The sequence below is a fragment of the Melospiza melodia genome, chromosome 6, assembly GCF_035770615.1.
Source record: "Melospiza melodia melodia isolate bMelMel2 chromosome 6, bMelMel2.pri, whole genome shotgun sequence".
NCBI lineage: Eukaryota > Metazoa > Chordata > Aves > Passeriformes > Passerellidae > Melospiza > Melospiza melodia.
The window spans coordinates 14,523,128-14,540,401 of record NC_086199.1 but is presented as its reverse complement, the minus strand read 5'-3'; the positions used below and the strand labels follow the sequence as shown (position 1 = coordinate 14,540,401).

Sequence of the window (17,274 nt, the reverse complement as noted above, 5' to 3'; positions counted from 1 at the left end):
GAATTGTATGTACAAATCTGGGAAGGCAATCTTGCATTTGAATAATATCTCAGCATTTGTTATCCAAGAACACAACAACAGGAAAACACAGTTAGCATTTTATCAGTAGTGAGTGATGCTGCACACTCAAATTCTGTTTGGTTCTAGTAACATTAAGGTACATATCTGACATTTCTGCCTGCCAATAGCTCCCTGTTCTGATCTGTAGAATGTTTGCAGTATTCTGCTTTCAGACTGTACTCTTGCACCCAAGCTGGCTGACTGCAGACAGGTCCTGGCTTACAGGATGGCCACTGTCTCTACCAGACTGCCAGCCCACCCACTGCACACCTCTTAAAACAGCTCCCTCAGGAAGGCTGTACCATTTATTTCTACAGAGACTTGGCTGCAGAAAGAGACTGCAACACAGAGACAGAAATACACAGACAATTTCAGTGAGAAGCTGAGAAAGGCACGCTGCTGGCAAACACTGATCCCTCAGTGTTCTCAATGCAAGCTAGAGCTGCAAACTAAATGTCTCTTTATTGTACAGTCATGACATTTGGGAAAATAGATGGTGTTCTTTGGGGAGGAAACACCACTGAATTCCAGTCAATTCTTGCTTTGCAGGGGAGGGTGTCAAATGTTGCAGGATGTGACACAGAAATAGCAACCCGAGACACAAGGCACACCTGTCCTTTAGGAGACCATGGCTAGTGCAATAAGAAAAATATAAGAAGACAAAATAATGATGAACATCCTCAAAGAATTAACAGACTTGCTGCAGCTCAGTTCTAGTGAATAAAATCTTCTAAATATTCTCTTCAGTTAACCCATTCATAACATTACCTATTGTTGCTATATCCCCTCTCTTTTACTTCCCTAACATTGGTCCAGGCGGTCCATAGCACTGCAGTCTGAAAAACATTCTACAGCACACCCAGTGTCTATGAGAAGCAGCCCAGGGAACTGCAAGCCTGTTCAAAAGCTGTGCTTGAGGACATTAGGAAAAGCAAAAGACAGCTTTTCTTATTGTGTCTTTTTGCAGCAATGAGCTAGATCCAGCAATCTCATGTCATCTATTTTTCTCTTCACAGAAATGGTTTCCATCACAGCTGAAAATGTTACGCAGCTGTACAACATGACTACCCAGGAGCTCACAGTCAGTCCAGAGTATTCCCACAATAATTCAGGAGTGCATCAGATAGATCAATATGAATGTGTTAGTGCAGATGTGTGGAAATGGCTACAGGATTTTCAGCCTGGATTTCTCTGGTTTATATTTATTCTGGGATCAATAGAAAACTCCTTTGTGCTCACTGTCCTGTGTTTCCACAAGAGTAGCTGCACAGTGGCTGAAATTTACCTAGCAAACATGGCATTTGCTGACCTCATGTTGGTCTGTACTTTACCTTTCTGGGCCATTAATATTTCTAATAATTTTCATTGGCCTTTTGGCCAGTTTTTATGTAAAGCCATCAACATTATGAGCTACATGAACTTATATTCTAGCATCTATTTCCTGACACTAGTGAGCATTGACCGCTACCTGGCCCTGGTGAAAACCATGTCCCTTGGACGGATGAGACGAACCGCCTGTGCCAAATGGAATTGCTTTGTAATTTGGACATGTGCACTGCTCATGTGTTCACCTACAATGGCGTTTCGAAATTTGCATTATTTTAAAGAGTACAACGTCACAGCCTGTGTTCTTCTCTACCCAGCTAGCTTCTGGGAGCCCACAAACAACAGCTTGCTGAATATTGTGGGGTTTGTGATCCCATTCTGTGTAATTACCTATTGCACTGTGCAAATCATCAAGGCCTTACGAAGCAGTGAGCTACGAAAAATGAAGGTAGTCCAGACAGAGAGGAGAGCCACCATGCTGGTCTTTGCTGTGCTCCTGCTGTTCATCATTTGCTGGCTTCCATTCCAGATCAGCACATTCATCGACACAATCCGTTACTTCTCACCCACCCTCAAGTGCCTGGAGGACATCAATGACATTCTGACCCAGATAGCCACATACTGCTCCTACAGCAACAGCTGCCTGAACCCAGTCTTGTACGTGATTGTTGGGAAAAACTTCCAGAAGAAGGCTGCGGAATTCTACAAGGACTTGTTCACAAAGAGGTGCAGAAAATCACAGTCTGTGCAGATGGAAAACTCCCTGGACACTTTAAGAACTTCCATCTCAAGCGAATACCCAAGGAAAAAGTCTGTTTTGTCATTACCCCAATAGCATAATTTTAGGAAATCCTTAAAGGAAGAAAGCCTTCTAGCATGTCAATCTCCACTAATATCCATCTGCTATGGGCTCACAGAATAAACATGTGGTAGTGTTCATTACATGAGAGAAAAGGGTTGTTTGATCTTAGTGGAAATTCCATAAAGAGACCTGCTTCTAATGCTACTGGATGTTTTTCATGATTGAATCCTATTTTGTAGCTTTCTTACATTTTCATGGCTGAATGATACTTGGCGCATACATCACTTGGAATGTTTTCTAAGGTGTACATACAATTCTCCAAACAGAGCCCCAGTACAGAAGCAATTGTCAGGATTCTCCAGCTATGTATGGTACCCATAATAGTGTGTTAAATAAGGGTTTTGGTCTGGGAGGGGCTTGCATTTGAGTAAGTTCTGTTAAGTGAATCCTTTAGGATGCATTTTTAGATGTGTCCATCTTTTGGGCTTTTAACTTCTCTCTTCAGTCATCTGAAACAATCTGATTTTTTCATTGACAAGAAGTACCTTTTTGCAGCTGCTTCAGTTAGTTACAGATTTACACAAGCAAGTAAGCATGAAAAGTAGCTGAAAAAAGGTAAAACAGCATTGGAAGGGAACCTGCATCCAGCTGCGTGAAGTTAGCTGAGTTTTCTTCGTAGAAGAAGATTCTTTACCCTTTCTACCTTGGAGTGAAAGCATTCATCTACTCATTTTGAGTGAATGAATGCTATTTATATTCATGCTTACACTTCAGCTCAGAGACTCAGGTTTTTAGTATTCACAAAGCATAATTAATGTAATTCAATGGATATATAAAATCTCAGCACAACTGGTATAATCTCCCAAACAGAAGAAACTGAGAATATGAAGAAGAGCATCATCTAACTACATTAGAAATCTAACTGAAGATAACAGTGGTCTTGAAAGCTCAGAGTATTCAAGTATTCAGATTCTATTAATACCTACATTTTTTTGTAGAGTTAATCTGTGAGATTTTAATACAAGATGGCTTTTCCCCAGTTGGACTGTATTTTTGAGCTAAGTTGATTATACATATAAAGGGACTCACAGTGTACTGAATTGTCTGTATGCACTTTAACCTTTAGGAACCTTGATCAAAACTGAGTGGAAGATGATCTAAGATATGCTGAAACTAACAGTCTTCATTCTTTTCAAAGCACTTAAGGTTACAGCTTCTAAAGCTACCAAGGGAGATGGAGTTTGGTGACATGAGTAAACTCAGATGGCAGCTACATGGTCTTTATCTGTGTGAGCTTGAATGGAGAAATAAAGTTCATTTAAAATGGAAAATTTGTATTAAACCTTCAAATAACTAAACCACAAAATGTGTGTGCAAATGTGATTTAAAGACTAAGGGATTTAGATCACTGTATATGATTTATAGGCAATTTCCATGGTTTTTCTTTGATAAACCAGTATAATCCTATGTCATAAATACTTCTATTGCTCATCCTTTCTTTGTCTGAAGCAATGGGGACAACTATGATGAAACACTACAAGGCTTTCTGTTATATCCAGTGTTATCATACTGTCTCATCCATGAGCATGCTGTTCATGCAACCCTTAGACAAAATGAACTCTACACAGAGGTTATTGAGGCAACAGAAGTTATTTTTGAGTATTTGGTACTGAGAAGTAAAATATAAAATACTATTATGTTAATAATAACATAAAAATATAAAAATGTTATTATGTTAATATCACATTAATTTAAATAATGTAAATATATAAACACCATTTTTTTTTCTATGCAGTAAGCATGTACAAAAGAAAATAAAGTACTTTGAGAAATGAGATTTCCTGGCATTCTCTTCTATAGCCTGTATCCTGTAACTAAGGAAAGATTTGTCAGAAGTTCAAATGTTCCAGATGCTTACTTGGCTTCCCAGTACACCAAAGGAAAATGAGCTGAAACAACAGAATTTTAGCTGCTTGGAGATCTTTCTTTTCAGGGCCCATTTCTGAGTGCTGTTGACCACCCTCAGTCCATTTGGAAGTTTAAATCATAATTAAGGCATCTAAGGGTCCTGAAATATTTCTGGTAGCTTTTCTGTGCCTGCTGATAGCTCAAGGTCCACGAGCAACAATGGAAAGCCCCTGCAGCAGCTTCTGCACAGCACAGCACAGGCAGTGTCAGCTCACCAACTGTTCCATTCCCATTTTCCTGACTCTTCAGTGTGATGACACGTTTGTGGAATTCAACATTTATACATGCAAGAAAAAACCCCAAGAAATAAGTGTAACATCCAAGCTGCATCTGACCTACTGATATTTTCCAGTCACACTTGGCCCGGTTCTGTTCTTACAGAAACATGACAAAATATGAGAAGGATTTTTGTAATATGAGGTCAGACTCTGTCCAGAGAATTTCAGAGCTGAAGATGGCAAACAGTAGTCATATCTTTTAATCCTTCTTTATCCTGTCCCACTCTTACCTCTGCTCCTATCTTCTCTTTACTGAGGCTGCCACAGCTGTTATCAAGACTTTGGCATGCAGAGAGCTGACTCCCCTTTCAGAAGTCTGACAGAGGTGGGGACCATGGCCAGAGGAATGGCAAGGATATCAACAGCCAGATGATATTTCTGGCCTTCAGCATTTACAGGCAGGAATTATTCTAATTTCTCCACTCTCTCATTTTTCACGTGGATTATTGTCTTCACTTGAAAAATTAAGTGTTTAAGAGTTGTTACAGAAGCCGCAGGTGCTCGCTGCAGACAGGAGGAAGTTGCTCTTTTTTAGACAGGGTTTCTTTGGAGGAGTTGGGATCCTGGTTCAGATCTCCCAAATCCCTAAGCAGTCTTTAGCCATTGAATCATCTTTCCATTCCATTCAACCTATATTGGCTCCTTCATATTTGGCTGTTTCAAGCTCTGTGAACTGCAGTTAGTAGGGCTTGGTTATTACCCCACTGTGGTGGTCCAGCATCATTCTTTTCTGTAAATAGCATATTCTGTAAATAGCTGCACCAGAGTTTAAGCTCTCCTTAGCCATCTTTATAGTATATGTGAAGAAATCCAACAAAGCTGAACAAAGAATTTTACCTCAAAAGGTCATGTCAAAAACTTTCTCTGTTGTTACAGAACAGATGAACAGTTACAGCAGATAATTAGGCTGATTTGCCAAACATTTCAATAAAAAAAATGAAATCATTAAAACATACTGATCCAAATATATATTTTGTCCCAATCATTAAAGGCTCCATCATCTTAAAATGAAGATTTTTAATGGCTGAACTGTTGGACCAAGAACCAGAACTCTGGACGCCTTTGGGATTTTAGACATTTGTCTGCCTTGTAATGTGTGCGATAATTGAGCAGAGAGTCTTACCTCTAAGTTCAACATGTTTGTTTAATCATTCTGGTCAGAGAGCCTCAGTTAGCATTTGTAAACTCTTACACAGCTCCAAAAATATTTACTTTCTACAGGAAAGTCTGCCTAGATGGTGTGACTGAAGCTCATTCTAACTTAAAACATAAACCAAACTGCTGTGAGCATCCTGAGCTGAAGGTGCCAATAAACAGATATGCTTTTTACAGTAAAAAAAAACCTTAACTACTGACTCTTATAGATATTTTTAAACTAACCCTTCAAATTCCTTCAATTCATGGTCCATTACATCTGTGCAAACTGTGAAATGTTACCAGATCTTTATATACTTTCTATAGCTTGAAATGAGGAATGAAGTTGTAAAGACATAATAAATTAAATCCCCTTTCTAGTTGAAGTTACAGCTTCTTCTGTAGACTTGTTCTAAGATCTTTAAATGCTGGAGCTACTGCGTTGCCTATTCACTTTTTCTACTAAATGCATAGACTTCTAATTTTGAATCTCTCTCCATTACTGAAAAATGTTCCAAATATGGCAATGAAAAACAACAGAAAACAAGAAACTAGATTTGCAAAGAGGAGTTGGATTTGCAAAACCAGTATTTTGATCTCATTTTGATGTGACAAGTTTTGTAAGACTTGTTATTTCTCATATAAATTTTAGACGCAGATGCAGTTTTTTATTCAGTCTGTGAGTAAATGTGGAACTTGGCAGATCCTAGAGATTCATGTCCAAGCAACAACAAATTACAAACTTCTTGTTATTGCTCAAATGTTCTTCATTATGGAAAAAATAACTTAAATACGGAAATGCAGTAGTGTAAGCAAAGTGGAGACTTTGGAAAGTCTGTGACGAAGATCTCCTGTCATATTGCACTTACCTTTATGAGTCAGTGTGAGATGGGCTGTTTCAAGATTTTCCTCCTGTTATTTGTTAGGATTCCTTACATAATGTGTAATTCACAAATTACATGTTGTTTTCAAGTCTTTGCCAAAATTAAAATTTTACAAGATGTTAAAAAACAGACCAACATTAAATCTGGAGCCACTTAGAGTTTTCTCCATTGTGATGGTGTTAACTGGAGCATGTTTTGTTTATCAATTTTAGCACTGCTTGCATAACTATCTTACTATGCTTTAGTGAATAAAAATTTGGAATAAAAACATTTTTCATTATAGGGAAGTTCATAATAAGGTATCACCATTCAGCCTCCCCTGCCTTTTCATTTTAACTTACTTATCAAACAAAAATGGACACAATTGAATAAGAATTGAGATATATGGTGCATGTGTTGGTTAAGTAGCCAATGAGAAGAATATTTTCCTATAAGTAAATAGCATTCCAGTCCCTTGATAATTTCTCATTTTTTGTTGTTTGGGTTGTTTTTAATTGAAAACCTACATTGTTTACATGGCTATGCTTAAGACTGATTTGCATGTAAAATCTGAAATGCAAGATATTATCTTTTTAAAATATTGCTCTAATCAGTGAACAATCAGAATGAAAAAGATAAGAATAATTTATAAACCACCACTCTCAGGCTACTTGGTCCCAGAAAGTAATCAGGAAAATAAGAAGCTTATTTGGGTACAAGCCTGAGAAAATGCAGCAGTCATCATGAATATTACTGAGAAGTGACATTCACAGAGATTCATGCCCTGGACACCTATAGTGGGGTGCAAAAACCAGTGCTTTTCAAAAAGAGTGGAAGTGGGGTTTAGCAAGGTTCATGTTTCATTCCCACCTCTCTGTGCTGCTTCACCCCCAGCTCCTTGGCATGGCTGCCCTCATGTCTAGCAGGGAAAGGAGCTCCCAACACAACAAAATCCTGATTCTGATTTCTCCCTGTGTGCATTGGTACAGAGAAGGCTGTAATTCAGAGCTGTTAATTAAGTTCTTATTTTTACAGACATTCACACAATGGAACTTTTAATTGCCAAGGACAATTTGAGAGCTTTAATTAGCGGTCAAAGGATGACAAGAGCCACGATGCAGGGCTTGTATTATTTCACAATGAGAATGAAATATTACACATGTCTTGAAAATTTCTTCAGCTGACGTTTGGGAAAGATAAAAAAAAAATCCTGGGGCTTTCTTCCAAAATGTAACATCATACACATGGTGTATGGCCAGCAAAACACTCAGGACAGCCCTCAGTCACTCAGTTGTGCTACAGGATGCATCTTTGAATTCTCTTAGTAACCTCTGTACTGCTGTTTATCAACTGTGTCCGAATTTGAAACTTTGCCTGGATTGCCAGGAAGGACAAAGAGTATGTATGCCTATCTTTTTAAATGTATTATCTTTATTTAAATAATTTCTATATTTTATATTAAAAAATGATCTTTTGTGCTCTCGCTTCTGGTCTGTGCAGTCTAGTAAGGCTCTCCCTTTCTTTTTCACCACAAAAGTAATTCTGAAGGTCAGTATTAGTTTATGTGTAAAGCCATGATCCACTTTACCTTATTGCTCTAACTGGCTAATGAGTACTAATTGTAAAAAGGGTGATAGATGAGCTGTGCATGGAAATTCATCAGAAATCAGTTCAAAGTAAGAAAAATATGTCATTATTTGTATAAAAGATGACTGGAATAGGTTAAGGACAGAAACTGAAAACCATTCATGTGGTTAATTTTCCATTAGTGCTAACTACTTCTAAATACTTACAGAAATTATGGAAAATTAAGCACATTTTCTGTCAAGAGAACATTAGGAACTCTAAATTTATAAAAGGCTTGTGGCTTGTGGTAGTGCTCAGACACTGATTAGTAGACTCTGAAGAAATTTTTGCAATGAAAATCTCAACAGAATTCTCAGGTATTATTGCTAGCTGAACAAGAATTTGGATTTAGCTGTGAATAAAATCTGAGATGCAATGAAAGATAAAACTTCCAGGTGTTTTTAGCTGAGCCCATCATGAACGAATTTGTGGCTCCAGCCGAGAGATCGTGTCTGAAGCGTGCAGAGTAGCTGGCATAAGCTGATGGAAAGAAGTCCTCAGAAAAAGGGCAAACAAGGACAAGAAGCATTTCTTTTTATTCTATATTTAGTATAAGAAATAATTCTGTTTAGATTTGACTGTTATCTTTCATCTACATTATTTTTGAAAGATAAAGTTTGCAGACTTTCTGCCATTGCTCTCTCATGCCTTAGCCAGCCTCCTGCTATAACAACATTCAATTTCTGCTGTCTCACAAAGAGCCTCTCTGATGCTAATCAGCCTTTTATTTGCTATATGTGTTTTACCTGTAGTTTTAGATCCTCTCAAGTTATCTGTGTTTGTGTGAGAGGTCTGTGAACTAGGTAACATTCAGACTGTTGTGAGGGAAATCCAGGGAGCTGTGCTCACTTGAGTTGTACCTCAGTTCCCCATCAAGGCTGCCAGCTTGAGTGAGTTTATGAACTCAGTCACAAGTTTGCTGCTCACTGAATTCTGCAGCAAAGAAAAATGTTCTGTGCATTACTACCAGGTAACCTGATGTGGAATATTAATACTTATTCCTAGAGGCATCCCAAAATAAGCACGGCAAGGTGCTCGTATTCAGAAATCACTGAGGCTGTACATGTATGTGAAAGAGATGAAAGATGGTCCTAAATTCTGTCTTCAGGAATGCCATCATTAGGTGTTTACTAGGTGTAAAATACAGAAGCTGAAAGGGCAGAGTTAAACAGCTACAGCAGAAAGTCAACATTTAGAATGACTGATTGCAAAATATTAATTTTTTCAAATACATTCTTTTCTGTGATTGATATGCTCCACTTGCGTATGAAATACTGAAATGTCAGACGGCAGAAAAGGCTCAACAATAACTTGCCTACCGTAATGTTCTGAGACCAAATGCCTGTAAAAACCAGGATCCAGGCATCAAGCATGGCAGCACCAGAAGAATGGAGCAGGGAGCAGCTCTGACAGTGGATCTCTGACAGAAAGTCCAGTGGATTTTCATGGGAGGATAAGGTTTTACCTGTGTTCTTACTCCTGCACAATCTCACATGCAGCTACCAGAAAAAAAAAAAAAAAAAAAAGGTGTTGCCAATGCTATGATGAGCTAAACACTTTGGAGCCTGGCACAGCCAAACTAAATTTTTGCCTGGAGAAGGGGGCTGTAAATTCAGAGTTGCAGAAGTCTTTCCTCCAGGCATAATTTTCAGTGTAATGTTTTGGAGAAGTCTCTGTTTTATTATTCCAGCCACTGACATTTGAAGGCAATAAGCTGCCTAATCTAACAGCAGTTTTGAACCCAAACTTCAGGGTGGGAGGAACTGAGAAGGAACAAAAGAATGCAAAGTTCAGGCAGCAAGTGGCACATACAGAGAGTGAGCAACTTTCCCAATTCAGGGAAACAGGCATGATCCTGCTTCAGCAGGATAGCAGAATATAATAATATATTCATATGTCTATAATATAGTATATAATACAGTAACAATAACAGTAACATGGTAAATAAGAGTAAGAGAAAGGGTGGGGAAGGATGGAAATCTGGCTTTGTGTCGCCAGCATGTCTCCACTACTCTCAGGGAGATGGAATTCTCCCATATCTGTGTCTGTCATCAGTCTGGAGGAGATGTACAGAAATATTTACACTAATTTGTCACTTTCCTTCCTCTGTGCCACTTCAAACAATGGGAGCAAGGAGAGGAAACTTCATGGGATGTAGAGGAAGTTCTATCCTTGCTAACACTGGGAACATTCCCACAGCTGCACTTATCAAATATGGATTGATCTAGCCTGTAACAATCAGTAAGGACTAACAAAGAATTTGCAGCAGTTGAATGTTTGTTACATCACTCATGAGAGGCAACTTTTGCTCTTTTATTCTTCTTTTTTGCAGTTATTTTCTCTCATTTCGAAGACGTCTCCTGTTCACTTTGGAATTTTTTAAAAAATGACTGAAACTCCTCTAGTGAATATTACCTCCTCAAACCAGAGTGAACATCAGAGCAACTCAACTGTTTGCCCAGACTTGCATGAGTGGTGGGACATCGTGTACTGTGTAGGGCCCAAGTACATCAACACCGTCTGCGTCATTGGGATGCTTGGAAATATGTTTGTTCTCTTCACCTATTCACTGCACAAGGGCCCCCTGAAGATAGCTGAAATCTACCTGATGAACCTTGCTGTTGCTGACCTTATCTTCCTCATGTGCCTCCCTTTCTGGGCAGAGAGCATGAGCAATGAGTTCAACTGGCCCTTTGGCAGCTTCCTGTGCCGCAGCATCAGCGCCTCCATCACCCTGAACATGTACACCAGCATCTACCTGCTCGTGGCCGTCAGCGTGGATCGCTACCTGACCTTCGTCCACACCTTGAACCACAGGGAGATATGGAGCAAATCCATGACCAAAGGGATCTGCTTGCTCATCTGGTTCTTTTGCATCCTTCTCAGCATCCCAGCTTTCATGTTCCGGACGGTGAAAGACTATCCCCAGTGGAATATTTCAGCCTGCACCTTGGACTTCCCCAGCCCGTCGTGGGAATTGGCTGAAAACCTGGTGGGCAATGTGGTGGGGTTTCTGCTGCCATCCACAGCAATCATCTTCCTCAATTTCTCCACCATTAGGTCCCTACAAAAAACAGCAAAAGAGCGAAAAGCAATCAGAGCAAAGGGTTGCAAGAGGCACAGAGGCACGAAGGCAACCAGGCTGATCCTCACTGTGGTACTGATGTTTCTTTTCTGCTGGACTCCTCGCCGTTTTTTTGTATTCCTTAATATATTATACCGTACAGAAGTGATCAAAGGCTGCTTCTGGGAGGAACTGATCAACTTTGGGGAGCAGTTTTCTTATATGCTGGCTATCACCAACAGCTGCATTAACCCTGTGATTTATGTCTTTGTTGGGAAATACTTCAGGCAAAAGGCTTTAAAAGTTTTTTCACAGTTTATTCCCTGTCGATTTCCTTCGAGATGGGTATCTTTCAAAGAAATGTCTTCAAATTTCAACATGTTTCCAATCAAGAGTAGTTTAACATAATGGTTCTCAGTTCCTCTTCATTTTAATATTATAACTTATTTTATGCCACTGCAAATGGCATTAAAAATTAATATGAAACATTCTGATCTGGCCTTCACAGACCAAGCTAATCATCTATTAAAGTAAATCACTTGATTGATTGCTTATTTTTTCCTCAGGCTTGCTTTTCTAGTTCTGTGTCATCCATCCAAATGCAAAATGTGTGAAGCCAGAATTTTTTACCAAATTGTCTAACCTGTCTTACCTATTAACAGTGGCTTAAAGGAAAAACTCTTTGACAAAATACCAGAAACCTGGTTTCTTTGCAGAAAGCCATAAGCCAGCTGAATTTTTTGCTGCATTGTATCTGCGATGACAGCTGCTATACCACCTATAACACTATTCATAAATTACAACAGCTATTACAGAGCAAATATGAGCTTAATCTTTGGCTGATGAATGCATTTAAGCAGGTATAGGATAACGTTGGTTATTTTGAAAAAGAATTTCACTGATTTGCATTTTTACAGTAAGATATAGAGAATTTTAATAATTTTTTTGCACTTTAATTATGTGCAATGCATGACTATTGTACAAGAGGATGTAACACAAAGAAAGTGTACATAAATTGTAAAAAAAGCAAGGTAACGCAGTAGCCTCCTCAAAGCCTGATTTTTGGTGATCCAGTAAAGTGTTACAAAATTGCTCATAAAGTACTGTAAAGATTCTTTTTATTTTTTATGTGTGAATGTATCTATGATGACCATTGATACTGTGTTATTTTAAGGCAAATCCTTAAATACATATTTATGGTTTTATGAATCAGAATTAATAAACTACATAACATCTTTTTTGCTTCACAGTCTTGTTCTTTCTTATATTTATTTTTATGTTTTGTCTCTTTCCCCCTATTCCTTTGGGGAAGAGCAAATATATAGTTCTGTGATTAAAAATCCTTGTTGCTACCAGAACATGAAATCTTGTAGTAAAAGAAAAATTTTTTTCCATCACAGCCACAGTGGCAGAGTAGATGTAAAGCAACTGAGATCAAATTATGAGTACAGACATGGAAAAAGACAGTGCAGCCTGTTCAGCCAGAGGATCTTGGTGCAGAAGGGAGCATCCAGACACATCATTTGTATAATAATTCATTTAACTCCTCACTGTAAAGCCTATTCAGTCCTGTACTCAGTGCAACAGCACCTCATTTCCTGGCGTTCTTTTTAGTGTTTCCATTTTGAATATGTAATTTTTAATATGTAATTCCATTTTGAATATGTAATTAACCTCTTATTTGATTATAGAAATCTGTCTATTCAACATCATTGCAATATGATTAGCGTTAATTTTTAATTGTTCTTTCAAACTTTTTGAATCTGAACAGTGGAAGCTTTTTGAGGACTTGCAAATCTGTCTTCCTGCAATGATGGTTTAAGAATTAAGGGTGGATTAAGGGATCAGGGAGGAAGAATCTGTGATAGGTTTACTACTTCCACTGCTTCTGTGACAGATGTTTTTAAAATAAATATCAGGCTTAAACACCAGTAATAACAACAGCATGTGAAGTCCCCTGACTCATCTGAAGTCAAATTCCTAATTCCCATCTATTGTAAACTGTTGAATGCTGCATCTATTTAATATATCCCCAGCTGAATCTTTAATTCAAAAAACTTCCAAGCAGAGATATTTTCTGGGGAAAGGGAAGGGAAAGGAGGGGAAGGCTGAAATAATGAAAAAGGTGCAGAAAAAGAAGCTCGATTTTCTCACTACAGATGAGGACCTTTAAAGGGAAAGTATCTTGTCTCATCTGACTAACACTTGTCCATGTTAGTCAATGTACAAATAAAGGGAAAAACACTTCTTGAGTGTGGTGGCATATTTGGGCTATGACACAATAGATTGAAAATGAGTATGAAATCTGAATTTAATGGAAAACCTCCTGTTTCCATCCATGAGCAAGTGACAAGGGCTTTCATGAGAGCACTGCTTCTTTTACACATGCGCAACTGTCAGGAAAAACATCTGTAGTTTAAACACTGCCTTAAACCACTTAACAGAGTCTTGCCAATCAATGGATTTGCTCTCCAGCATGAATGCCTGTAAATGTGTGCATTTCTGACTGAGTGTTAGGGTCTGGTGTTTGCTAGCGGGCACTTTTTGCTGAGGTGCTGCGCTGCACTCACCTCGCTGAGCTGTGCCCAGGAGGGCTCTGGTGACAGCCCCAGTGATGCTCTGGGCTGGCAGTGGCCAGGGCACTGCTGCTGTTCCTGGGCTGCTGTACTGGACAGGCTGGGAGCACTGTGAGTTGGAGGGATGTGGATGAGCCCTTCAGGGAGCAGAGATTCACCTGCAGCCCTTGGAGCACTCAGGGCTGGACGCCTGAAGGATAATGTGGCGTGACCCTTGGGCTCCTCTGCTGGAGTAGGTTTTGTGGAAGGACCTGAGACCTCATGGGGGACCCACACTGCAGCAGCTCATGAAAAACTGCAGCCCTTGAGTAGGGCCCACCATGGAGAGGTTCAAAGAGAACTGTCTCATGTGGGTGGGAACCTCTGCTGGAGCAGGGAAAGCAGAGATTCTCTTCCAGCCCATGGTGAAGAAGTGTGTCCTGCAGCCCATGGAGGAGGATGATGATGTAAACTTGTCACTATTGAGTAAGAAATGGCACAGACTCACCAGAAATCAGATTGGCATAATGCACCATTTATTTTGGACTGGTCCTTTTAATAAGTTGTTCCAATCCAGGGGGACTTGATTGGTCATTTAGTTAATACATTTCACCTGGTTGGCTAATTAACAACACAGCCTTCTTGTGAACAATCTCTGAGAAAAACAAGAAAGCAGAGAGTAGGAAAACAACTGCAAGTTGTTTATATAATAATAATAAGCTATCATTGTTTATCTTCAACTCCCTAAAGTCTCTCAGGCCAGTTCTGGGGAAACTTATCTTGTTTTCTCACTCTCTGACCAGGCAGTCTCATCCACCCAGACTATATTAATGATGCAACCCTTGTTGCAGCCAGGCTAGGGACAAGAGGAGGAGTTCCTTGTAATGTTAAATCAGATAACCTGGCCCAAAAAAAGGCCTAGAGTGGAGATTGTAATGGATGTGCCTTGATATTGCTGTAAACCATGATTTGATATGCATGTTACAGGAATTAGTACAGCAGAAACCCATATCAGTGGAGGAGAGGCCTTACAAGAAGAAGTTTAAGTGCATCAGTGACCAGACCTGAGCTGGCTTGGGTGCTCAGTAACTCCAAGAAACACAACACCATTCCTGTACTGAGTCACCACCAGAGCAGATGGAGCCTGAAGTCATGGACCAAATGAACTCAAAGGATGTTTTGTAAACATTTGTGCACATTTTATGAGTATTTTCTAGGGGTGGTCCATTGACTAAAGAAATTACTTCTGTGTATTTTGTCAAAGGATGGGAAGAAGGGTGGTGCTGGTTAATAAAGTTGCTTCAAATAGTGGGACCTGGGCATGATGAAAGTGGTATGGAATAAGTGATGGAATGTGCTGGTTTGGGCTGGGGTAGAATTAATTTTCTTCACGGTGGCCAGTATGGAGCTGTGTTTTGGATTTGTGCTGAACACAGGGTTAATAATATAGAGATGTTTTTGTTATTGCTGAGCAGGGCTTACACAGAGATAAGGTCTTTTCTTCATTCCAGGCTGCCACACTGGAGAGAAGGCTGGAAATTGGAAGGAGACGCAGCCAGGAGGATAGGTGACCCAAACTGACCAAAGGGATATTCCAGACCACATGACGTTATGGTCAGTATATAAAATGGGAGGAAGAAGGAAGCAAAAGGAGGAGGAAGGAGGGGACATCTGTAGTGATGCCATTTGTCTTTCCAAGTATCTGTTATTTGTGATGGGGCTCTGCTCTCCTGGAGGTGGCTGAACACCTGCCTGCCCATGGGATCAGTGAATTTATTGCTGATATTGCTTTGTTAATTTGTGTGACTTTTGTTTTCCCTGTTAAACTGTCTTTCTCTCAACACATCAGTTTTCCAGCTTTGACCCTTTTGATTCTTTCCCAGATCCCTTGGTGGGGGAATGGGCAAGTGGCTGCATGGGGCTCGGCAGCTGGCTGGGGTTAAATCTGAACAAACCTGTCCCAGGAGTGCTGGGTTGTTTCTGCCTTGCAGGTGTACATGAAAATAGAGAATGAACTTGAATTGCAGCAAGGAAATCTCAGGATAAGCATTAATAAAGAGCTCCTGGTGAAGCCAGTGACAGGCTGCCCAGGAGAGAACCCAGCCCAGCAGCAACAGGACCCTCGGAGCCCAGTTTAGACAGCAATTTTTGGGGAAAATGTCAACATAATTGGTTCTGCCCCAGCACAAGGGAGTGTGTATCCCTCCAATTATTCCTTCTCTTGTGGTGAATAAATAAAATTTCCTTGTTTGCCCTTTCAGGGTTCTTCACTGATCACCTCTCAACCAGTACTGAAATGTCAGCTCTGTAGCACTAATACTGCCAGACTCCACTGCCCGTGGCTTGTTCTTTGGAATAAGCATCATTTTTACCTTCTCTCATGTAACTTCTCACACTCCTGATAAACATTGTCAAATATGAATCACTAAAAAGCTTCTCTGCTGCACCTTAAGAGCTTGCAAGTATAATTTAACTTGTTCTCATCTGTCTCTATTGAATTTATGTTTTACTATTAATTTCTCTAGGACAAGCACTATCTTTGCATTATCTCTTCAAGCTTTGCTTACTGCTCAGTCTTAGTTTATCATACAGGGCTCCTAGCACTAGTGTAATGAAGTGGCATTTAAGATTCAGTGAAACACATCTCAAGGAATAATACAGCCTGGGCTTACAAATGTAACATCAAAACATTTGGACAAGCCATTTCAATATCAAAAGCTCTACCTGTAAATACAGATAGTTTTCATATCAGAGAACCTTCACCTTTAACAACAATAACAAAACCACCATGAAACCCAGCTGATTGATTTATAAAACTGAAAATTGAAGAAAATACATTGATCACTTAAAGTGAAGACATTAGCATTTTCAGAGATCTACAGGCACATGGATTTCTAACCTGCCAGGAATCATCTTCCTGGGAAGAAAGCTGCTTGTCACCCCTGTCAAATCATACCACATCAAGTAAAAATGTTGAATCTTGGATGGAAAAAAGCACTTTGCTCACAGGTCAGATGTACTGCAGCTTTCAGCAGTGAAATCCTCAGAGATGCTTACCCCTCTGCAGCTGCCTGTGACAGGGTTTCACAGGAGACCTGGTCACAGAGCAACAGGACCCCCTTCACTGCCCATGGGTCAAGGGTGGAGGGTGCCAGAGAAACTGTTCATTGTCCCAGTGAGCTCTTGGTGCACTCCCAGCAACAGCACAGGAACAAGGGACAAAAGCTGCACCAACGTGGCAGGACCAAAATCATACTGGGGAAACGGGTGGAGTTTAATGGAGAACAGAGAAATATCTGATTGGAGACTGGGAGTCAAGAAACCTCTCTCAGCATCTTCCCAATGCCAGAGTGTGGGGACGAGCAGGGAGGTCACAGTGACCAAAGAGAACATTGAGGGAGCAGAAGACAGGGACTGGCTGGACCAGGGGACAGCAATGTGCATGTGAAAGGGAAATGACTTTTGACAATGAACTGGGACAGAGTTGGGACCTGCTGGTGAGGAGGTCAGAGCAAATTGTGAAAAAAGGGAAGAAGTAGATATCTCAGGATGGGACTTGGAATATTGTATTCCCTTTAAAAACCCTGCCAGGATTGGA

At 39.9% G+C, this 17,274-nt stretch overlaps 1 protein-coding gene across 13 annotated transcripts in view; it reads left to right on the top strand.

Moving 5' to 3' along the window:
- Positions 1-12,342, top strand: part of BDKRB2 (bradykinin receptor B2) — a 34,652-nt gene extending 22,310 nt beyond the window's left edge. For 9 of the 13 annotated variants that reach the window (XM_063160009.1, XM_063160012.1, XM_063160005.1 and 6 more), the window contains one exon: positions 1,077-3,967. In XM_063160009.1, the coding sequence (XP_063016079.1) occupies positions 1,079-2,221 (1,143 nt within the window). In that variant the 5' untranslated portion in view covers positions 1,077-1,078 and the 3' untranslated portion in view covers positions 2,222-3,967. Of the gene's footprint in view, positions 1-1,076; positions 3,968-7,604; positions 7,830-10,389 lie in introns of those variants that run through there. The other 4 variants (XM_063160013.1, XR_010028271.1, XR_010028275.1 and 1 more) reach the window with 4 other exon arrangements.
- The last annotated feature ends 4,932 nt before the right edge of the window (positions 12,343-17,274 follow it).